The 26046-nt window shown below is 36.3% G+C and overlaps 1 protein-coding gene across 1 annotated transcript; it reads right to left on the reverse strand.

Annotated features, from left to right (window-relative positions):
• Nucleotides 1–166: 166 nt before the first annotated feature.
• On the reverse strand, nt 167–11874 carry LOC118164482. Its single transcript, XM_035322028.1, has 3 exons — nt 11862–11874; nt 782–2361; nt 167–240 (listed from the first exon to the last, which is right to left on the reverse strand). The coding sequence occupies exons 2-3, from the start codon at nt 2322–2324 to the stop codon at nt 167–169; spliced, it is 1617 nt and encodes a 538-aa protein (XP_035177919.1). The 5' UTR covers nt 2325–2361; nt 11862–11874.
• Between the last annotated feature and the right edge of the window lie 14172 nt (nt 11875–26046).

A 26046-nucleotide genomic window follows, 5' to 3' on the forward strand; every position in this document is an offset into this window, starting at 1 on the left:
AGGCATTTAGAAACTAAAATTTGCTTTTTCATATCTTTTTTGTGACTGACAGACTCCAAATAGGTGCTGAGAAATCCTTCACTCCCTCTGGACAAGAGGTTGTCCTTTCTGATACATCTTCCCCTAGGTAATCCTCTTTTTTGGTTATGAAAGAGGGTCCCTCTGTTTAGAAAAGTGGACTTTTCATCACTTGAAGTTCTAGAAAAATATCTTCTCTGGCATCCATTATGCGATTCAAAACTAATGACATTCATAAATTTAGATTTTACAATGCCTGGATAAGTTTCATATTTTTTATAAAAGTCTGTGTTTTGCCTCAGATTACTCTTTGTGCATGAATTTAACTGCACTTGCTTTCTGCCACATGAAGTATGTTTCTTGACTCCCATGAACTTCCCTTCAGTTGGTAATAAAGCCTCCTTCTTATCGAAAAAGGAAGCAAGAATTGTCTTTCGTAGTTTTAGCTTCAGATGCTTTGAAACAATTGCCAGCAAACAAATGCATGTTTTATTGTTGTGGCTCCTACTGATAATGCTCTTTCCTAACTCTTGAGTGTAACACTGGTCGTTTAATGTTTCACAGAAATGAAAGCAATGTAGAATACCATCAGCCTGACACTTGGCCATATCTTTATGTAAAGATTCAGCCCATGTCCTGAACACAGCTCCAAATAACAAGTTTTGAAACGAAAACCTTAATTTAAACCATTTCTTTCCCCTCACTATATTGAAACTCAATTTTTTATCTGGAAAATTCTGCACAATAATGGGAGTACAATTACTTTCAATTATAATGTTTTTAGTTAAATATCTGTTGAAGTCATGTATTTCTATTGATGCGGCTTCATGCAATCTAATATCAGCATTGGAATTACGCAGACCATAGTGAATGTCTAACTTATTTTTCTCTAATGCTTCTGTTGCTGCTAGAATGCTTTTCTGTATATTAAATGTTATCCTGTTATGACTGTTCTTCCTCCCCAGTCCCTTCATAATATCCATACTGCTGATAACTTTCTCATTCTGAACTTTTTTAGCACTGATGTAAATATGGATCCTTGACTTCTGGTCATCTTCACCATCTGATTTCTCCAGCATCTTATCTTTAAAATCACTTTCATCAAATATTTGATTACATTCAATATCAGTGTTGATATCTCTGAAATAAGTTGCAGACACTTTGTCTCCTTCTGCCCAAGCACTGTACTCTTGTTTCCTAACCGACTGGCAATTCTTCTCTTTGCTTTCAGAACCAACAGATGATGCTTGTACAATGTTTTCATCATTTTGCAGATTTTGGTTCCCTATCTCAGATATTTTTTGCACACCATTTATCTGTTTAGATGGCATCAAAGATGGTTGGTCTTTAGGAGTCTTTCCATCCACCTCCTTCAATTTAGTTGATGGCATTTTATTATTTATCTTATTTGAAATACTAGGAAAATCAAATGTGTGTTCTTTCATTAAAAAACTGGGAATTTCCAGTGGCTGTATACTTTTAAAAGGTTTTGATGCTGGAATTATATATGAATTGTATTTTTCTTTATTATCTCTTTCTGTAGTAGTTTGATGGGCATTACTGTAATAATCTTTGTTTTCTGAACTGCATACTTTTTCCAGAAAAATATTTTTCTCATGTTCTATCTGTGAAAGCATAGAACTGGTACCAGATAAAAATGGAACTTGCAGAAGTTGATATTGTCTCCACCTTTTATCAGAGACAGACCTATGACTTAACATTTCCATCTGAAATAAATCTCTGTTTAAAGATGTAACTAAACATTTTTGTTTAAGTTCATTATCATCTTTTATTTTATTTTGTTCTATATTGTTGTCCTGAAGCACTTGGATGGGTTTTAGAACCTGTAGATTTTTGCATGTGTTAGTAGCATTCCACACATTGCAAAACTCTGTTTCAAGAGGCTGTCCATACACATTCAAAGAAATGTCATCTTGTACAATATTTTGATATTCATTTTCAGGACTCTGTCTTCTGGTGGACAGTTTATTTTCTAATACTCTATGTGGCAATTGTTTACTATTACAAATTTGAAAATGGAAAAATTCTCTCACACAAGTTTTTCTTGCCCTATCACAACTTTCCTTTTCTAATGCCCAGTTGTTTTGTCTTTCTGATAAATATACAGGCTCATTTGGTGGTGGCTGATACCTGTTAACACAGCAGATGCTTTGTTCTAACTTTTGCTGCTCCTCTTCCTCTATGTTTTTTTGATTACTTTCTGTTTTATCACACTTTGGATGTAGGTAGTATTCAGTTTCATCTTGTGATACAGATAAAAATGTTTGAGTACATGTGTTTTCCATACTCAGAAAAATGAGTTGTGTACTTGTGGAGACAGTCCTGAAAATTAAAGAAATATTGGAGTGTTAGGCATAAATGATCTTTTAATTATTTCAAAAATGTACAGAATATAAATTAGTAATTCTATTACACATACATGTTACCACGCTGATATTTGTTCTGTATGCGTGACAGAAATAAAGACAGGATCACTGAAAATCATTTAAAAACATGACCTAAAATTTAACAGACATTATTTACAAAAGCTGCAGATGCGTACAAAATTTAAATGGGTGGTGATGATTTAACTGTGTCAACTAGTTAAAGAACATTTTTCATGCATTTTTCATGCTGCAATTTTACCCAAAATAAGTATTGAAAACAAATTTAAAGAAAATAATGCTCATTGACGAACTCTTCAGAATCTGGGGAGTGGGTCCTTTCAAGTTGTTAAAAGCTGACAGAAATAGCTAGCCTTGTCTTCACTGTGGGATAATTTGTTATGTGGAGCAGTAACTATGTTTATCAAAAATCCTCAGGTATGACAAAACACTGTATCTGCCTTCATGTACAAAGAAACAGTGTTGTAGAAGGTACATATCCAGATCATTACATATACTAGTACATGATGTTTAGCTTCCTGTCTCTTCAAAGTAAAAGCACACAGCGGGTACATTTACAAACTGGTATTCTAGGTACTGTGTGGAACATAATTTGAACATAGTGACATTTCATGTACTGATAGAGGGAATTTATTATTTCTTTAAATGCAAATCATTATTAATAAATTATAGGTTTAAAATATGCAAGATAAATGCATATGCTTATATATCAGATACAAAATTTATGATAAATATATTATGTATTTTTATATATTAACTATAATTTAATTCTCCAAATGTCAGTAACTTTTTTAGGGTGGCTATGTAGGTAAGCAGCAAACATATGTAACAGACTGGTTCTGTTACATCTGAGCAACCCGGTCACTGTGCAGACCTGACCTCCAACAGCCAACGGGAAGGAGCTCAAACGTTTTATGAAGTATATAATTGAGAAAACTTTTTTTTTCTTAACCAAGACCGCATGACTGAAAAGATCAAGCAGCATTCCTAATTAGTCAGGTTTGCGTCTTTAATGGCACACACAGAATAAATAAATAAATAGATAAATAAATAAATAAAGTGAGGATATTCCTGTGAAACGCAGAGGAAACAAATGCCCGGGCAACCTGTGGCTTTCCAGCCCGAGGCTCTCCCCCTCGGACGGTTCCCCTTGCTGCAGGTGACGGGTCCCCTCGTCCTGCCCTCTCCGTCCCTGCCTCTCCCTCCAGCTTTCGTTTATCCTCTGACAAACCTTTTTATTTATTTATTTTTAAGTCTTTGACGGCAACCGCCTCCCGGAGAGGGCTGACTCCTGTCTCGGAGCCCCAGCTCCACGGCGCTCCCGCCCCGCGTACCCCTCGGCGCCCACAGGAACCCACCGCGGCAGTTCCCCTCGGCCGCCCTCTTCCTCCCGGGGCTCTGAGCGCCCCGCACCGGGGCTGCCCTCGGAGCACGGGGCACTGCGAGCTGGGAACCTGGCCAAGTGACCCCGGGACACCGCCACCGACCTGCTCGGTCTGTGGCGGCCCCGCCGCAGCTCCCTCTCCCTATGCCCGCTCCCGCCGCCTCAGGGCGGGCAGAGCCTCCGGAGGCGGGAAGAATCCCTCCGCCCCACCGAATCGATACGGGCCCTCTCGGTTCAGAGCCCGAGTGTCCCTCCGCCCGGAGGAAAAAGTCCGGTGGCAGCCGCAGGTGCCCAGCCGCTGTGAGGAGGAATGGCCACAAGTACAAGTTTTGGTGCCTGAGCAAGGCGATGGTGCTCGCCGAACAGCACGCAGGCAGTTATTTCTACAAGCTTTGTTCTAACTTGAGTAATTCCAAAAGCAGGAGGCTCTGTGTATGCGAACCCTCACATCCAAAGCTTTTTTCCACAAGTCTTCTCTTGATACATGGACAGCAGAAAAGACATCGGTTCCTTTATCGCTTTTCCCAGAGTAGCAAACATTGATTTAGACAACAAACTTCTTTCAAAAACACCAAATATTCATACAGGTATCTTCTATTCCCCTGCTGAAATTCCTTTCAGAATGGTTAAAGAACATGCTAAACCAGCTGGTTGCTTTAACACCATTAAGGACCAACAGTAAAAATACTAATATCTTCAGGGCCTTCTGCCACAAATATATTTTTGTTAAGGTTTATTTACATGCCACAATGACCAGGTCCTCTGAAGTATACAGGTCCTCTGGCAGTATACATTGCACTTAGGAACTGTATGGAACTGAGCCTTAAAATAGCTTTCTTCTCAGTATTTTTGCTTTTGTAAATAAATCTGGCTAATATCTGCTTTATAATACTCAAGAAATAATATTAATTGTATCAATCTTTAGTTAACAAGATATGGTTCCTGTCTGGGTTTAAGCAACAAATAATCTCACTGAAATCAATTAGATTACATTCATATTTTAAAGTATTTACAACACCATATGGAACAAAGGCCATGATATGAACTAGAAATAGGATTTTTAAGGCATGCAAGAGAGCAGCAGGGTCACCACAACACTTGTGTGTGCTATTCCCTTGTACTAGAGAAGCACCAAGGTGGCATTCCTGGAAGACAAATTATTGTATTTTTCTGAAGCAGAAAAGTTATTGTGTTCACAGTGCTTTCTCACATCTTCTGAAGGGATTAGCTCCTCGCTTGCCTGCCAGTGTGAAGTCCCTCAGCACGCTTGGTGGGTTGCAGGCAGATAGGAGTTAGTTTAAAATTTTTCATTGTCTCTGAACAGTGAAAACAACAAGGATTACATGAAAAATAAAGAAGACTACTTTTTCTTGCATCTACACCACGATAAATTAAGATTGATTATTAAAGTCCTTTCATTTGTTTCATACCTGTGGCTTAATTTTTTGCATAAAACTTAGATAGCTAGCATAAGCTGACAGACTTCTATTGAAGCATATTTTGCACTCTTCAATTTTCAAATCATGACAAAAAATATCCATACTACTTGATTACTGATATTACAAACTGGATACAGCATATTTCTACAGATGGAGCAGGAAAAAAACATAATGATTTTCCTCGCTACCAAGTTCAGTAATATTTTAATGGGATGTAAACACCACTTCACATTTTAGTTCTAGAATTTTTATACTTCAAAAATTTTACTTTCTGTCAAAAGATTGTATCTCCATATGTCTCTCATATAACCTTTATTATACTATGTTTGCAAGTTGACTAATTGGGTTCAACAAAGAAGTTTCTGATGCAATGACCAACTTCAGAAATACTCCTCCACTTCCAACTAGTGTTTAAAACATTGGCTTTGTAGCACACTCACTTTCTCTCAAAATAGAAAAGCAAAGCATTGCAAACTATTATAAAATAAATGTCAGGAACAAATTGTAGGAGATTAAGTCAAATATCAACAGACAGTACCAAAAATAATGAGTGAGCTGTAAGACCCTAAAATTTGACAATTGAATGCCAATGAAACAGCATAATGTTGCTTAAGTCCTCTTTCTCAGTCTGGCTGTTCTTGCTTAATGACCACAGCCTTGCCCTTGTAATTTATTGTAAGTAAACTGCATTTTAAGAATGAACTTCAAGTCTGTTGTAATCTTTTTCATTTCTATCATGAACTGTAATGCAAAAAAAATTCACTCTGAATGTAGTTCACCTTGTAACACTGGTTCATTAAGGGTAATAATTAAGATTACAAAAGTAATATTATTCTTTAGTAGGAAATTATTTTATTATCATATTCCAACTTTGTCGTCATTAAAAGGTTGCATTTGACATTCATGAACATGCAAATTAGCATTCTTAGAACTGTATTTTACAAATTAACTTTTTTCAGTATTTTATTGTCACACACTTAACACAAGCACCTCATCATTAAAAGTATCCATGAAAAGAGCTGTTGCGTGAAAATACTTCATACACTTTCTATCATAATTTCTGCTATACACCTCCAACTCATGTATTTCTATATATCTATGTCATTTTTGAAATAGTTTAAATAAAGACTTCCATCACTCCCTGTGTTCCTGATTATTCTCTCCCATAGTTAATACTTAGCTGTTAAGCTTTTTTTCCTAAACATTCCTTCATAGAATAAAGATAAAACTTCAACTATCCCCAATGTACTTGTAATCATAAGTAATACCACGTTTCATTATATACGTTAAATCCATATTCTCAGCAATGCTCATACTCACAAATAAACAAACAACATCATATCGGAGGCTACACTATGTTTCTATCAGCTTTCACATATATGCAACAGTTCTTTGAGAAGAGAGTGATTCAGCATCTGCTTCTCCCTCAGAGCTGGACCTGCAATAAAACTGTCCTCAGAATCACAAATTCCATGAACTTATTTAGTGAATATTTACTAAATGATTGATAGCATTTCTTGAGATAGTATTATTTTTATATTCCATTAGTAGTCAAATTTTGATTTTCCTCTTTGTTTCTACCATTCTAAATGTTGACAACTCTTTTGTGACCAGCACAAAGTGGCCCTCTTAAAAGAATGAAGGTGAAGGTGCTCCAAAAGGAATTTTTTTCTCTTCCAGCTTCATACAGAGTTAAATTAAAAGAAAAATGTTGTTGTAAATGAAGAGGAACAAAGGGCACAAAGATCCACAATGAGAGCTGCACTAGGCACTGTATCTAAAGCTAAGACTCATAGGGAAGTGCAGGACAAAGGACCCTTTGAAAAGAGTTACACACATTGTCTTCCCCCTGCACTGGTCTAGCAAAGCTCCACAGTGATGACTTGAATTCTTTGAAGATGGTTTGGTGCTCTGCTTTCCACTGATAATAGACTCATCTGTTGTTTTCAAATGGGGCTTTGTTACATCTTGGGGAATATGATAAGAACATGCTTAAGATGCATTTAAGAGCTTAAGCCATCCCTATGTAACTGTAGGGTGAATCATCCCCCTGTGTGACCCATTTCTTTTGTCCACTGCAATGAAGTCACTGCTTGACTGCCTCATATCCTACACATTTGACAGCTGTCACTTTGAATAAAAACTGTTGTTCATTGGACTTGATATATTGGACACATTCTCTTCCTATCACCTGATGCACTGTTTGATCATGCTGCTCTGCTGCTGTGATCATATCATTCTCTATTACATTAACTCCCTCTACATTCCCAAAGACATTCTCATTTTCCAGCTGAAGTACCTTGTTTGCAGCTTGATTCCAAAACAGAAGCAGCAAAAAAAGATATTTTGAATACAGAGCACTAGACACAGAGATACAAAGGATCTTCATCCAAATTTACCTGCCACTATCCATCTTATTCACAAAGGGAAATGAAGAAAATAGTTATGCCTGCCAGACAGTTCAAAACTTTTTTCTTTTAAGTCTACAATGTTGCTGAATTCAGGTCATACACATCCAAAGGCACTCGGAATGCAGAACCCTTCCTTTCATGCTAGCAAGGCAATTAACTCAGTCCATATGATCCCTAAGCCTGACTTAGTTTTGTTCAAGATACTGTACACAACATATGGTCATCTTCACAGAACCATAGAAAAAATTAGGTTGGAAGGGGCTTCTGGAAATCGTCTGGACCAATCTGCTCAGAGCGGAGCAAAGCTTCAAGTTGCATCTAACTTCAATCTTTGATCAAGCTGCTCAGGGCTTTTCCAGTCAAGCTCTGAAAACCTCTAAGGATGGAGATTCCCCAGTGCCTCTCAGCTGCTTGATTCAAAAAGCTAGTCATATCACATTTTTTTTATTATTTTTTTTTTAAGCAGACTATCTTCCTTTTTTCATTGTTACTGTTTTCTTTCAGTCTTTATGCTTATCATGTACAGACTAACTAAATTACGTGTGATGCCTGAGTAACACAGTGATTCATTTAGTCTTATAGTAGTATCTATTTCTGATAAAAAGGAAGCTAAGAATAACATTGCATACAAACAACTCTTCAACAAAGCACATAGTGAAGATACACAATATCTACACTTCTGCTTTCCTCTTGAACTCTGTTTACAGTTAAGAAGTTATGTTTCAGAGCTACACTGTAAAGCTACAAGTTAGTCACAGCTACTTATAAGTAGATTTCTATGTCCTTGGAAATGAGCCTGGTTAACCACAAACACAGCACCCCTTCTGCCATTACCAAGTGAGTATACTGCACAAGTTGCAGGGAGCAACTGCTCAGACAGTATCTAAGACAAGTGGAGCCACTTTGGAGGTGATAAAGTATCACAGAAATTCACAGAAAGTGCAGCTTATGTTGGGAAGATGACAGTGTACAAGTTAAGTGTGAGCTGTACACACATAACATTCTGCAAAAGCACGTAATCTACATGCAAAATATCCTTGGGACAACTGAAAAGTTTTGTTGGATAGTTTTCCCTATATTGTTTGCACCTCAGTTCCCACATAAGCAAAAGACTAAAATAGGTACTGTAGGGTCTTAAGGCAATAAAAGCAGTGAAGACTACTCAGCCTGGTTCCTGAATTCTCACATAAAGGTACTTGTCCAAGTGTGTGATGTATCATGGCTTGATAATTTGGGGGTGTTTAGGAGGCAGAGAAATAATGAACTTCTCTCATCAGGGAAATCAGGAAATTTCTGAAGTCTGCTCAGCCACTTCCCATCTACCTTAAGATTTTCAAGGTTTTATTGCTTTTTCATCAGCAAGAACAGATGACAATTAAGTGTGCAAGATGAAAGTGCCTTTTGAAGTGAAAAATCAAAAATTTAAATAAACCTTTGAGTATTGTGCGTTTAGTCTCTACCTAAGGCCATCAGACTTCATATGAAACCAAACTGATGGGCTTTACAGGGACTTTATTTGTCTTCTCTTTATTTCTGAACAACCTGTGCTGGGAACTACGATGTTCAACATATTCATAAATGATCTGAAAAAGTATGTAAAACAGATCACAGTTATTAGAGGTAGTCAGAGCTGATTGTGAAGAATGACAGCACCATCCTGCAATACTAAGTGGCTACATAATAAAACTCTAGATAGATTTTGATATTGAATGAGAACTAATATGTAAGGAAGAAAAAGAAAACTAACTGTATATATTTAGGACATATTTATTAGCTGTTACTACTTGGAAAAAAAAAAATTATCTGGGGGAACTGACAGACAATCTCTGAAAACATTAATTCAACATTATCCATCAGTAAGAAAAAGGAAAAAATAAAAATAAAAAAAGTAAATTTGGGGGAAAACATTGCCATACGTTTTTATAATGTGTCCAAATCTATAGTAGTGGTCATCCTATCTGAAAACTAAACTAAACTAAAATAAAATAAAATAAAATAAAATGGTACAATAGGACTTCTGAATGTAGAAAAAGCAACAGTGCTTTTTCAACAATGCTAAAAAACATTCAGATAAGAAAAATAAATACATATAATAGGACTTCTAATTGAAGAAGGAAGATGATTAAAGGGGAACAAGATAGAAGCCTAAAAAGTCATTAGTTTTAAAAAGTATAAAGCAGGCAAAAAGAAATGATTCACTGAAATTTAAAAGTATTATATTGGACCATACCCAGGTCAGTCCAACCTAGCACCCTATCTGATAACAACCAAGAGCTCAGATACTTTGTGAAGACAGCAAGACTGGGCTAAAACATGCACATCTGCTAAAAACTTTTTTCTAGTTTGGTCCCTGTCAAAGTATTCGGGATTTCCACGGATTTCTTTTCTATATTCAATAGATTTCTCTCCAGTCTCCCTTTAAATCCATATAAACTTTTAGCACCCATAAAAATCAGGAACAAAGAATTTCACAACTTAACCTTAATGGTTTTTAAAGCAATCCCTTTTTGTTTATTTGGAAACCTCCCTTTCTCATGTCAAAAGACAGCAAATACTCAGTCCCTACATCCCCCCACCATGCTATTTATTCATGTCTTTTTAAGAACTCTATCATACCCTGCTCAGGGATCTAATTTCCAGATTGAAGAAGAGTCTGATTTGGTTGATCTTAGTAAAGAAGCAAATTAAGTACCTTTGATCATCCCTGGTGCTTTCTCCAAGCCTTTTACAGTTCTACTATATCCATGTATATAAGATGAGGATCAGAAGTGTATATAGTGATCAAGTTACAGGTGCTTCACATATTTATGCAGTGACATACTAGTATTCTCTTATTCTCTGGTTTGGTTTTCAGTCCTTTCCTAACAATTTTCAACATTCAGCTTGGTGTGTTTTTTTGTTAAGTTTTGCTTTATTTTGTTTTTGTGCCTTTTTTTTTTTTTTTTTTTTTTTTGGCTGCTGCTGCTGAACACTGACATTTTCATTGAACCATCTATCATAAATTGAAGAGCTGGCTCCTGTGCAATAATGGTCATTTCAAAGCCCATAATTTTAAATGTGAAGCCAGGACTATTTTTTCCCCCTCTTCAGCAGTTTACATTTCTCCAAATTGAATTTTAAGTGCCAGGTTATTGCTCAATCTCGCAAGGCTCTTCTGTAGTTCTTCACATGTGGTTCTCATTTTTACTGCCCTAAACAAGTCAATATCATCAGTGAAATTTGTCACCTTGCTATGCATTCCTTTTTCCAGACTTTTTTTTTTTTTTTTTTTTTTTGACATGTCAGATAAACTATGAGAAATTCCTTGCAGGATGAGAACTGAGGCATATCACTAAAATTAATATTTTAGAAGCATGGCACAAACAAAACATAACACTTTTCTTATGTAATTAAAATGTGGAACTCCTGGTAACATGTAGTGATGAAGCTCAAAAGCATAAGTGTTTCCAACACGAATAATTAAGGGAAGATATATCCATCCAGAATGCCTTGGCTGCAAACTAAGATTCATAAAATAGCAAAATGTTGATTGTCAGAAGCTAGAGGTTACTAAGTGAAGGGTCATTTTATATTTGCATTATTTCTTATACACTTTCCCTAAGCATCAGCTACTGGACATTGTTGGAGACAAGACACTATGCCATCTATACACAGACCAGATATACATATAAGCCAGTATAGATATTTTTACTTTTTTTTTTAATTAGATTTGTATTTCAGATTGTTATTTTAAAATATGCTGTATGCTCACAAAATTTACAAGAAGAATACATTTACATTTACTTTGAAACGTGCCACTAATGAAAAGTGTTCCAATCCAAATATTAATGAAATCATAAGTGACTGGCCTTCCAAAATCAGTGTCCAATACGCAGGTTGAATACACATCCCTCTTTAAACCTATTAAAGATTTTTGAATGAATTGATCCTCTTTTTCTTGATTATTCTTGTCTGAATTACCTCCCAAAAATATATATCTTTCCAATGATAAAGAGAAAGTATGTTGATCCTTAAGTAAACAGAATAGCATAGGACTATATTTTGTTCTAATAACAGAAGGTTTTGACTGTGAGAGAATTACTCAACAGTATTTCAGAGGGTGCTTTCATTATGCATTCATATTTCATAAGTTCTTCATAATTAAAATGTCAGATGTGGACGTCAGAAACATTTGCTCTAAAGGGATCACAACTGAAGACTTAACTTATTTCTTAGCCAAAGACCTACTCACAGTTATTCACTTCGGCAGTCTATGACTCTAAGGTCCCCTCCAGACACATGGTCTTTTGTTTTTATATACCAGCCATGATAAATATTTTCTGAATTCTTTAATTTAGTGTGATTAAGACATATCTGCCAATCATGAAGCAAGATTTAAACATCAAGAAATCAGGTGCATTGATTACGTTGTAAGGGAATCAGCACATTGTAACCCACATATACATTATTTTTTGTGAGGTTTTACTACTATTCTCCACGTGATCCTAATCTAATAAAAAGTATTTTTTGTGGGCACTAAATGTGGGCATAACACACATATCTTTGTTTAGGCATCAAAACGTGGTTCTCAAGGGTTCACTTTTGGTAGGCACACAAAACTAATGAGAGGTAGCTGAAGTGTGTCATGGAGCACACAGACAGCTTCTGTGTTTTGTGTTAGTTTCTGTAAAGTCTCCAGATGTTGTGGCTGTTAATATTCATACTGTGAATAGAAGCTGATTCCTGGTTTACAAAAAATTGGAAAAGATTAAGCTTCTGAACTACAGAAAAAAATTGTTCTCCTAAGTTTCAATTGTCATCCCAAAATATAATTCCTATCATCATACAAAAGTGAAAACACTTTTATAACATGTGGATCATATCTATATGAGACTTCTACTTTGTAAACTTAAATGATGCGTTTTTTTTTTGTTGTTGTTGTTTTTTTTCCAAGGTTGAAAAACATCTGAAAACAGGCACTGGTAGGACATCCAGATAAGGTACATCTAGTACATCAACACATCTGGAAATGTGCTGATTGGACACGTGTGCTAATGGACAGAAGGACAATTTTTACAATGCAGTTTGTATAACTGGGCATTTTTAAAACTGTTTTTTTTAATGCACTTCACATGGAATCATTAGGAGTTGATTATGTCTTACTGTGAATAAATCAACTACTATATATAAAATGATGACTAAAAAATGAATGATGTAAATAATGTTGACAAGGCTGAAACTCAACAGAATTACAAAAGCAAGAATACTTGCTAGTATTTGAGGAAACTGTAGCTTATAATGACTAAACGCTCTACACTGCTGATAATCAAAGTGTAAATAGTTTTCCCTGTGGAAGCACAATTCACAGTTACCTGCTGAATTTGGAATAATCAGTAACAACACTTAGACATCCCATGCAGTATTTGTAAGGTGAAACCAAGTGAACCTAAAATGTTTTATCCAAGTTATTTTAAAGAGAATGGATACCAAGTTCCTCTTCATAACTTTTAAAGTTATCTTAGTTTAAATGAGACTAAATATAAAAGAAAGATTAAGTATAAAGTACTGTAAATGCTAATGCATCCTTTAATTTGTTAGCATGTAAAACTACAAAGAATAGGAAAAATATCACTAAAAATTGAAGTCATGATGAAAAAATATTATGCCCACATTAATATGAGCAAGCTTCTACCTTTTAAATAAGCAAATAATTAAAAATAGAGAAAAACTATTTCTGTTATTTTTTATTTTAAGGAAGGGAATGGAGTAGAATGCCACTGCTAGGTAGCAATTCTGTGACATGAAAAGCAATAAAGTATTCTTCCTTTTTATTTTTTTAAAGCTTCAACAATCAGACAATATATTATTATAATAACAAACACTGGCTTTCTCTCTCTTGAAAACAATAACATTCTTTTGCTCATATAGTTTCATGCATAAGATGGTTTCTGACATATACCATGAAGCCACAGTGTAGCTACAGTGTTAACTTACTTATATTAATTTACTTACTTATATTAATTTACTCTCTACAGACACAGAAAAATCCCTAAAGGATGGGAAAATAAAAAGTAGACAAGCACAGAGATAAAACTTCCATTCATCAGCATTTAGTTCTGCCCATCCTGTTGACTAAGCTGGATGGGAGCATATTTTCCTGTGATCCCAAGCTTTCCTGACACTGCTGCAAATTGCAAGAGCATTGTATGTGTCTTCAGCAAGCCCCAGGAATCAGGCATAGTGTACAGGTAGGTAGGCTGTTCCTCTCCACTATTTCACAGCATGTAGTGATTTGATATAGCTGAAGGTCAACATTATAAACGAGACATCCTAGCAACTGGTAAATGGTTTCCGTACTGACTGCTTCCTAAAACAACTGCAAGACTATGTTGATTTAATAAGCATTTTGCTTTTAAATTCAGTTATTATTCTTTATAATCTATTTTCATCTATTCAGGTGTTGCTAGTTTGAAAGAGAAAGGGAATTTTAGTAATACTCCTGGATGAATAAAGATCAGTTAATCATTTTGATCAAAATCTCCCTTTTAAATGTTTTTCACAGTCAGAAAAAAATGGAAATTATGGGGGAGGAAAAAGAAATTGAACAAGGACTACTGCGTTCATAAATCCGGGAAGAATTTAATGTTCTTTTTTCAAGAATATGCATCAGACATTTGTGTTCAACTAAAGCCTTAAGGGAAAAAAGAATCTTTAAGAACATGAAGATTTTTCTTGAGTTTCATGCTGCACAGCAGTAAAGTTAGATAGCTTCCATCTCCTGCTTGGTCAAAATTAAACATGACCAATTATTCTTACCTGTGAGAGAATACAAGCCTTTCTTTTTTATAAAGTATCTTGTAAACTGATCAACATCATTCTCACATAAAATATTATATACCAGATATATACATATATATATACATAAATATATATATATGATACATTATTGTAGATCATAATTATGTACTGGAATACAATTTTATATAAAATACATTATGTGTACAAAAACACATATACAGATAAAATAAACTATGTATGTCTTTACTAACCCCCTACTTTTTGCGTGTGTGTGTATTTTATATTGTTTATAGGGAATTAAAATAGACTCAGGATGAGGAAAGAAAAATGATAAAATGTCTACAAAATAGCTCAAATAACCTGTTAAATATCAGATGTCCTGTTAAACATTACTTATCCTGTTAAACATCAGATAACTTGTTAAACATCAACAAAATGTTAAAAGGGACCATCACAGAAAGGCTTAAAAAAGTCATACCCAGCACCCTGAAAAAGCAACTAAAATTCAAGTAAGCAATAGACTAAAATATTTATAAAACAAAAATTTTCAAAGAAGACAAATCATTTAGATAAATCTATAAACAGGAGGATTAATACATGAGACAGGGCAGTAAATACTGTAGATTTAACATTGTGTATATTTGTCTGTGCATGTGGAATTGTCTACACCCACAAATTTTGCATATACCCACCCACATCTAAACAACTCTGATAGACCGTAAGATACATTTCTCTATTATTCAAAATTAAATTAAATTAGGTGGGACAGAACACTTATTATAGTATCACAGGGTTTGAAATGGCATCAGAGAAAAGTATCAGGAATTACTAGCTGTTTTGCAAAGATGAGGAATCTAGAACACATCAGGACTTTAAAACCTAAAGCACAGCTTTCTTAGCATATAATGCCTAAAAGAGGTCCTCGTGGTAATAAATAAATGAGCTCTGAACTGTTGACCTTTTCAGTATGTAGCTAATTATCACCTACAACTGTCATTTAAAAGTTAAATGTCCGGGGTGAGAGACTCTCAGACAGATGGTTACTCACCTAAGTCTCTAAGAGAAACAAGATGTGTTGCCATGTGGTGGTGTCACAGCCAGCTGCAGAGTGTAAAATGGCATACACTAATGATGATTTCTTTGTTATAAGTTTATTTAGGTACAGTTATTTCCGCTACACTGCTGAAAAATCAACATGTTTTAGGTCCAAGACATAAATTTACAATTGACCTATTACCCATTTTTAACCAAACTTATCTAAAAGATAAGATTGAAAACAGAGTACTGATTAACGGATTATTAGACTCAAATTATGGTTCATGGACTGGATCCTCTGTTTTAGAAAATGCATTATGTCTGCAGAAGAGGAAATATAATCTAAATCAATGCAAATTCAGCAGTGAAGCAGCTGGTCAGTGGTGTAGATCCCACAGATTTGAGCACCAGGACTGCCATTTATACAATTAGAGATATTTCTTATCAGTCTGAAAACTACAGGGTGCTTTTCATGTAACCTAATTTAGGACATCTGCATTTGAGCTAACCACTCAAAGTTCCTTTTACAGACAGTGGAAAAAAATAGACACTTCTGGGCTGACATTAAATCTCAAGTATTTTAGATGATTAGGATGAGATAAACCTCTAAAGTGCCTATTTCTTCCAACTGACTATACTGGCAGCACAGTGTGGCTAACTCAAATTGGAGAATCATAGAATTATAAAATCATAGAATGGCTTAGGTTGGAAAGGATCTTAAAGATCATCTAATTCCAACCCCCCTGCCATAGGCAGGGATGCCACCCACTAGATCAGTTTGCCAAGGCCCCACCCAGCTTGACCTTAAGCACCTTCAGCGATGGGGCATTCATGGCTTCTCTTGGCAACCTCACTACCAGTACCTCACTACCCTTACAGTGAAGAATTTCCTCCTAATGTCTAGTCTAAATGTATCCTCTTTTAGTTTAAGACCATTCCCTCTTGTCCTATCATTATCTATGTGAGTAAAGAGCCCCTTTCCATCCTTTTTATAAGACCCCTTTAAGTACTGAAAGGCCACAATGTGGTATCCCCAGAGCCTTCTCTTCTCCAGGCTGAACATCCCCAGCTTTCTCAGACTTTCTTCATAGGAGAGGTGCTCCAGCCCTCTCATCATCTTTGTGTCCCTCCTCTGGACTCACACTAACAGGTCCACATCTTTCTTGTGCTGGGGACTCCAAAGCTGGATGCAGTGCTCCAAGTGGGGCCTCACAAGAGAAGAGCAGAGGGGGACAGTCACCTCCCTCCACCTGCTGGCCACTCCTCTGTTTATGCAGCCCATGATGCAGTTGGCCTTCTGGGCAGCAAGTGTACACCTCTGGCTTGTGTCAAGCTTTTTGTCCACCAGAATGCCCAAGTCCTTCTCTGAAGGGCTGCCCTCAATTAATTCTTCACCCAGTCTGTCCTCACGTCCAGGACTGCCCCAGCCCAGGTGCAGCACTTTGTAGTTGGACTCGTTTAACCTCATGTGGTTCACATGGGCCAACTTCTCCAGCCTGTCCAGGTCCCTTTGAATGGCATCATCTGTTCCTTCTTTGGTATCAACTCTACCACTCAGCTTGGTGTCATCTGCAAATTTGCTGAGGGAGCACTCAGTCCCATCGTCTATGTCATTGATGAAGATATTGAAAAGCACTGGTCCTAAGACAGACCCCTGAGGGACACCACTTGCTAATCCAATGTTTAAATTTGGTCAAGGGAATCTTAGCCCACATTTGCACTGAGATGTCAGTGGCTTGAGAAGGTAATACAATATGGCTTCAGAAAAGGATGGAGAGAAATTAAAGTGAGAAATGAATGTGCAATAAACTGCACTGCAGAATGCAATGCCATGAACTCTAAACAATTATTGTATATAGGAAGCCATTGCACCGGGGATAAATAAATCTGTCCTGTGGAAAGCATTAGCATGACTGGAATATTGCTGGAATCTAAGTGAACTCATTGAGAATTAGGTATCTCTATCTGGCAAAGCATTATGAAGCACAGACACATCTTATGATCAACACTATTATTTTATCTTTAACCACTTTTTAAGCTGTTACTTTTCCACTGGGCAAACTCAGCAGGATTAGAGGAGGGAATTATCTTCACTGAGACTAGTGTTTGCAAGATACCTTTAGGCTGAGGCATCTGGGCTGCCCTTCAGTTGCTAGATTGAACATGACAGTAGAGTTGCACTATTTAGAAAAGAAAGAGTGGAACACACATTGCTTTTAGTCCCTGGGCAGCTCATCATAAGAAAAGGAATGAGGAGCTGTCTCCCTCCTCAGGCTTGTTGCTTTAGAAGGTAACTGGTTAAAAGGGCAGGAATCATATGCTGCAATCAGCTTCTGGAAAGTTCATAGTTAAGGTATTGAAGAAATATGAAGAGGTTATCTATCTTGCCACTTCATCCTAGTGTATGAGCACAGGGTGTAATGAATCTTTGTCTAATGATAAATGCCAAAGTACAGTGCAATACAGGGAAGAGGTCTGAATAGGTTTGCTGTTTTCATAGACCTGCACAGTTTCAGTTTAGTTATTTGAAAATTATTTATACTCATAATTTTTAAACTGGGAAGGTATCTGCTTTTTGGCTTATAACACTCTTCAGAGCAAACCGTTTTGCCTGTAAAATTATTTCCAAGATTGTTATCTAAATCAATGGAGAGGTGTATTACAGAGACATTTTTAGCTACTCGTCTAACACTTCTGATCCAGAGAGACAAACTACTGATCAAAACCTTAGGACTGTTGGGTCACATAACATTACATGGAGTTAAATACAGTTGAAATTTCCTTAGACCTTGTTAAATTTGATGAAAATGTATTATAAATAATGGCTAGTTAAAATATCTAGTCTTAGGACTTTATTAGTTTCTGGGCTTATTAAAACTCATCCAACTCAGTACTGCTATCATTTCTTTGGTGTAAGTACACCATCCAGTTAGCAGCAGCCTGCAGGGATACAATAATGAGCTAGAGGCATGGTTATTTTTTTGTTGTTTTGTTTTGTTTTTTTTTCACAGTGAGTTGGTTTTAAATTAATTTCAACTTAGTCCTTGATTTTTGGTTCATCTCCCAAATTATAGAAACTGACAGCTGCATTATTGAAAAAAAACAGCAGCTGGGAATGACTTGAAGTATGCTGTCCAGTAATTTAGATATCATGTAGTATATATACATATTATGTAGATATGGTTACAAGAATCATGATCAGTAAAGAATCTGAAAATTGGAGGAAGATGAATTGTACAGTATGCACTACTGTATAACATGAAATAATGTATCAAATTGTTAAGAATTAAAAATCTGTGTTAAAAATGAAATAATATTCTGTTCACATAACAAACATTCATTATTGCTACATTAAACCCAATTTTGATAAGCACAAAAATGCATGTAATAATGAATAAACATTTTCCATTAATCTTCAGATTCATAGATACTCAGGCAACCACAGTGTAATAAACATATCCAGAAATGTTAATACTGCTTCTGACAACAGTTTTGCAAAGTTATCTGCCACATTTCTTTCAGGTGTTCTTGTTTCAAGTCTATACTGTTACAGTGTCATTTGTTTCTGACAGCTATACTATACTCTTCCCCCTCTTGCTTGGTTTACTTTTCTATCATTGCTAAGCAAATCACAGGAGCAAGCATACATATTTAAATTCTCTTATATAATAAGCCACAATTGAATTTTAAAATAAAATACATACACAGTAATCATCCATTTTTGTATATATAATAATCCTCCTTTATACACACACACACACATATATATACATATATACATATATATACATATATATACATATATACATATGTATATATATACATATGTATATATACATATCCTTTATATACATATATACTTAATTTTTGGTACAAACCTTCTTTGAGAGCAACTAGCCATCCTGGGAGAGGGGTTGTGTCCCTGGTAATTGGTTACTCAATGGAGCAGAGGACATGGCAGACTGCAGAAATGAGGTGTTAAACAGATGAGGGATCTCCTGGGATCTGGCAAGGAGAAAAATAAATGGATGGAAATGTAACAATATTGGCTGTCTATGAGGCTTCTAAAGGGAGTGGAATTTATTCAGGAACATTCAGGATCTGAGAAAATCAACCTTCTTCATCCCTCCCTCTTCATCCTCTTTCATCAAATATAATAATCTATCAGCACATGCTCAGGTGAGCACATGCTCACCCTGAGGTCAGCAGCAAGTTCATGTGCTGATGTGTTATGTTATCGAACACTTGTTTACAAGCTTAAAAAGTGTTTTACACATTTATCACAGAAAAGCAGTAGAGTTAGCTCAGTACTAGTCATTTTAAATTTCATGCATATCTTTATATTATGCATTTTAATAAATATTTACAAATTTGTACTTTTGTTTTATATGCTGATATAGCACAGTTTGTCTTTAGTCTGGCACTACATTTTCCAGCTGAGTGTGCTGGATGTTGTATTTTGGAGAGAGAAGCAACAGAATTATTTTGACAAATACAAATGTTGGCAGTTAGAAAGACAATTATTTAATGGGTTAACACATAGAAAAAAGATTACCTAGTATTACAGATGGAAAGACTTAATTGCAAATGAAATGGTGAAATATTTTTTCAATGTGTTGGTTAACTTCTGGCTCTGATGAGCACCTCTGCCTGTTAGTTTTGCACACATTATTTCCTGTAGCCTACCTTCTGAGATGCAGCTCCACTCTTAGCAGTATATCCTGCTTTTCCAATTTTGGTTCAGGAGTGCTGATTCTCAAACCAAATTGTATTAAAATATATTAGATCTGAAATAAAGTGTACTATGAGAAGTCATCGTGTCTCGCAATGTAGTTTAATTATAAAAAGACAACTTATTTATTTTTATTTTTTAATTACATAAAGTCCATGAAGTTCCAAGTACATTTTCTCCTTAAGCCAGTAAACAGTCCCAATGTTCTCTCTATCTACCCTCTCATCAGTTTTAAGTATAAACTATATTCACGGCATGGGCTACAAGTGTATTACTAATGCATAACTCTATGACAAACAGTAATAATAAAAATGATGACAAAAACGCAACCAAAGGGGTTCCATCCCCCATATACTCCCCAAAAGGCTAGGTAGCATCTTGTTTGTTTTGGTGTGCATTGGAAAAAATAGATATTTCATTATTAAGAAATCTGCAAAACTCTCTAACATTTCTGCCTTTTCCTTTATTATTTGTAGCAATTCCACAGCTGTGCTTTAATTTTATTTCTTATTTTTATTTATTTTTACATGCCACAGTCATGGTATTTTAGCTAAGGACAATCACTTATGAATCAAATAAACAAGCAACACCCTCTTGGAACATCTCAAGACTGCATGACCATTTTGACTTCATAGGAATTGTTTTGTATATGTAAGAGTTCTGCCTTGAGCTAAATGGCAGGGGAAAGCATAATGTTATGTTTAGGACATTTGTAGAAAATGAAATGCTTGTAAGTTTTGCCATTCCTAAGTTTCTAAACAACCATTTTTTACTTGAAGCTTACACTTCTCAGGTCCAGAATGTCAACTTTTTATTTCCACTTGAGCAAATGCTCACTTAAGAAGAGCAACCGGAACAGCTTCTGTAGGGAACACAGCTTACTGGTGTAAAGTCTGGGCTCATGCCATTTAGCTTTAGACAATTTACTAAGTGCCTAAATTTAAATGTATTTTTCTTGATTCTCAGTTGCCAGGTTTCTGGTCTGAATCATTTTTTCAATGCTTCTTTTTATTTCCATTGACACCAGCGGCAATGAAAGGAAACAGAAAATTAACTTAGCTATCAATTTAGGTATCTAAAGTTAGGCATTGCATGCACTTCTCAGTTGCGAGTGTATTATGTAACATAAGAGATGATGTTACATAAATAGTGTTTTCTTTGCATTTCATTTCATGAGCCTGAGAAAATGAGTACTAACAAATAATTTCATTAATAAAAACAATGAGTTATAAATTATTTGGTTTGGCACATAAAAAAGTGACCTGAACACATAAACTCTTTACATTTCATAAAAAAAGAAAATATAATATTAGTAAAGTATATCTTGCTTTATCTATATTCTTAGGGGTATCACTTAAAAAAATGAGTAAGACAGATGAATATGAAAGATACACATAAAATGTAATTTTTATATAATTATATATTGCTCAGTAAAAAAGCAAGACAATCTACAGTCATTTTGAAACAGATAATCTCAGTCACACTCATTGTTTTCTGTTGAGTATCAAGGATCTCACCCTTTTCCAACTGCAGTGTGTTGCAGCAGCTCCATTTAATCATAAAGCCTTGAAGCAGCTCCCTTCTGCCAATCCTAGCAGCCGCATTGCTGCTTTCAGCTCCCTATGTAACAGACAAGTAAATTCCAGCATGCAGAAACTGCATGAAGGGGGCACAGAAGGGAGAAAAAATATCTCCTTCAAATGGCCTGGCAGAATATGAAGTATATAGTTATAGATCTAGATAAATGCTCAAATTCTTTCTCATTACATTTATTCTGCTGTTGATTCTTGTACAAAGCATATGCATAGATGTCATTAATCATAGAATCGTAGAATGTACAGAATCATTAGCAAGTATATAATCATCAGCAAGTATTCTGCTTAAAGGGAGAGAAAATACACCCACTGAAATGGTATTCTGCAATTAAAGTGGTGTCTGTAAATTAGGAAGTAATGAAAAAAGATAAAGAAAGGAGAAAGAGAGAAAGAAAAAGAAAGAAGAAGGAAGGAAGGAAGGAAGGAAGGAAGGAAGGAAGGAAGGAAGGAAAAGATAGAAAGAAAGAAAGAAAGAAAGAAAGAAAGAAAGAAAGAAAGAAAGAAAAAGAAAGAAAGAAAGAAAGAAAGAAAGAAAGAAAGAAAGAGAAAGAAAGAAAGATCTCATTACCAGTAAGCCACCTGCTGATACAGTTACTCCTCTCAGGGACTACTGTGTCTTTTAATAGTGAAATCTCTACTCTGAAGCAAAGAAGGGAGGCAAAAAAATGAGAGGAAGGTCCTCGATTTCATTAGATTTTGAATTTCCCTCTGGAGATGCCTAACTCTCTTGGTCTATCTCTCTTCTCCTTAAGCAGAAGCTTAGGGCATCCCTTGGTTTCTTTCAAAGGCATAAGCAGAACGTTTAAGAATCAGTGTCCAAAGCTTAAAGGAAACCTGTGTAAGCCATCAGAGACTGTAAAAGGAGCATATACCTAGATTTATATGTTATTCTTTTGCATGCTAAGAATTCTTATGCTTACACTGTTCATTCTTATGCTAAAATAAACTCTGATCAAATTAAATAGAAAATTTTGGGTCAGATTCTGACTGTTTAAATTCCTGTGGCTCCATTATAAGCCATCTGTTATTTAGCTTAAAAAAACATTTAAAGTTGCAAACTGGCAACAATTAGCTCCATTTGCAATATCCAAAGAACTGAACAGCAAGAAAATGAAAAATCCTGCAATTATCTATATGATAAACAAGCATGGAGAATCTATTTCTCCAGAGACTAAAATACAATATCATCATTTACATAGATTAAAAATGAGTGGCTAAAAATGGCAATGGTCTGAACTGGTAAAATTCCACACCCAGATAACAAAAGCCTTCAATAGTTGCATAAGGTATAAGACAGCACAGTCTAAAACGTGTCATAATAGCACAATTGATGATAATATCATGATTTCCTTTTTAGTGATAACCCTATGCATCGTTTATTAGGTAACATTTATTAAATTGTTGACTTATGGCAAAATGAAGCTTTTTCATGGGCATTTTAGATTGAGCAGTAACACAGAGAGTTTTCACTTATATTTACTTTTCAAATAGGCTTTTGTATGGCATTGTTACTCTGATGCAATGCATAAAAAATAAGCCAAAGTTTTCTAGAATTATTAATAGCTTACAGTTTCTGTATTTATTTATTTTTTTAAATGAGCATCATGTTTCCAAATGCAGTTGAAATTATGATCTAGGTAACCTGTTTTTATACAGAATTATCCAAATATAAACAAGGAAATACATGAAAACACACTATGGAATATCTTCTGCTTAAACTCCATTTTTATACAGTAGATGGGAACTCTGCCACTGGACTTAATGAAAAACAATGTCACATGAAAAGTCCTATTTAAATGTGCATTATTCCAAATGCTTTAAAATTCAACCTATACTTCTATTTTTTTGCAGCAAGCAAATGCTCAGTACCTTCTTGAAAAGCATGCCCCTCAAGGATATTGACAGGCGTGTCATCTGTAAGTGACAGTCACACAGCAGACAACCCTAAGCTAGATTTCAACTTGCTTATGGAGATATCGCCACCTCGGTAGCTATGAAAGAATGAAACAGCAGCAAAACCACCCAAGACACCAAGGTATTACCAGACTGGTTGCCAACACAGAGCTCTGCACTCACGTAGCTACGCTGCTGCCTCTAGAAGAGTTACCATGATGAGGTGAAGTCATGCAGTAACTGCAATATGGACACAATCAAAATAGGTCACACAACTAGTATTGCACTGTGATGCTAAGAGACAAACTTATATATACATATATATATAAACAACAACAACAAAAACAAGAAAAAGAATAAGAGACTGAAAATAGGAAGGAACAAACTGGTTAAAGCTTGTCAAGCAGATGCCACAGCACTCTATCTTTCATTATGCTAAAGATGATTATTAATGATCTGGCAGGCAGAGCAAGCAATGAGGTAGTAAATATGAAGATGACACAAAACAATTTAAATTAATCAAGACCAAATAAAACAGGAATTTCAGAGATACGCGGTGAAGTGAATCACCTCCTAACTGTTTATGCCAAGTCTGGAAGCAATCTAATTTTTTTGCATTTTCAGGCTGCATTTCTTTGCACATGCAGAAAATCAAAATATAAATTGAGGAACAGGAATTTTCTGGGAAATTAAAATATGTATGTATATAAAATCTTAAAATTATCATCTTATTGCACAAAAAGTAAATCTGGATGTAAAATTAGAGATTTTTGCATATCACACAAGGATAATTTTTGAATTCAATTGTCTGTAAAGTGAAAATATCTTCCCGTGTATTTGTACAGTACCTAACACATCAGTCTGTGTTATAATTGGATTTTTTGGGCATTTCAACAGTACATTAAACATTTTTACCATCTATCATGTGTCCTGCATATTCATGATTTTTTTTTTTTTCTGAAATAAGTAGCAGAATAAAAATGGGCATGACTTGTTCTAGCTACTCTGTTTTGTATGTGCCTTCATTTTGTCCTCCTTTCATCTCCTTGCTGTATATGTCTGCTTTCCTTAGGGTTACTCTTAGGACATGCTAAATTTACTTAATTTATGTATGGTAAACAGTCAGTAACAGAACTCACCATGCATAAAAGTAAACGTTTATGTGTGTCTTTGCCACAGAAAGGGTCTACCAATTAGATGCATGCCATACACGGTCATCAGGTGCCCTCATCTTTACTACTGCCAGAGCACCCACTGCCACTGCAGCAGCAACAAGTGAAGGGCAACAGCAGTTGGGTTTTATGTTGAAGGTTGAGATCAGTTGGCTTTTATATTGAAGGGCAACATCCATTCAGTTTTATATTGAAGGGCAATATCAGCTCGGTTTTATATCAAAGGCATGAACAACATTACACCGGTTAAAACATCTAACGCTAACTTCAATTCTATTTTCAGGCATTTGTCGGAAAGAGCTCTTGCTAAAAGTGTAGCTCATGGCGTGAGGTGCTGCCCCCACACACCTGGCAGTTACGGGCGGCTCCAACCCATGGATGGCGATGTGGCCCGTGTCACAAGGCCATGTCCCTCCATACACAATGGTTCTGGATGATGCTGGGTGCTTGGGGAGAAGCCTGCATTTGGCCCCAGCTCACTGGGAGCACTGTGGAACAGCTGTGACCATCGTGAATCACAGAATCATTAAGGTTGGAAAAGACCTCCATGATCATCCGGTCCAACCACCCCCCTACCACCAATGTCACGCACTAAGCCATGTCCCTAAGCGCCAAATCCAACCTCTCCTTGAACACCCCCTGGTGACTCCACCACCTCCCTGGGCAACCCGTTCCTTCTCTTTCTGAGAAGAAATGTCTCCTAATTTCCAACCTAAACCTCCCCTGGCGCAACTCGAAGACATTCCCTCTAGTCCTATCATTAGCTACCTATGACAAGAAGTTGAGCCCCAGCTCCCCACACCTTCCTTTCAGGTAGGTGTAGAGAGCCATAAGGTCTCCCCTGAGCCTCCTCTTCTCCAGACTAAACAACCTCAGTTTTCTCACAGGACCTGTGCTCCAGGAGAACACAAACGACGACCAGGTGCTCCCTGGCCACCGCCCTGCCTCGCCTGAGGGAAGCTCCACATTGTGCCCGCGACGCGGGGGCTCCCCTAAATCCAACCTCAACCCCCCTCTTCCCAAAGAGCTTTCCCCGTGCCTCCACCCGCCCCTCCCACCACGACGCCTCAGCCCCGCGCGCGCTCCTCAACCCCCCCCTCCCCTCCCCTCCCTCACGCCCTCGGCGGGCGGCGGCCGCGCGCATGCTCGCGGCGGGCGGGCGGCGCGTGCGCGGGGCTGGCGGCG

This window comes from Oxyura jamaicensis, chromosome 3, assembly GCF_011077185.1.
Source record: "Oxyura jamaicensis isolate SHBP4307 breed ruddy duck chromosome 3, BPBGC_Ojam_1.0, whole genome shotgun sequence".
Classification (NCBI taxonomy): domain Eukaryota; kingdom Metazoa; phylum Chordata; class Aves; order Anseriformes; family Anatidae; genus Oxyura; species Oxyura jamaicensis.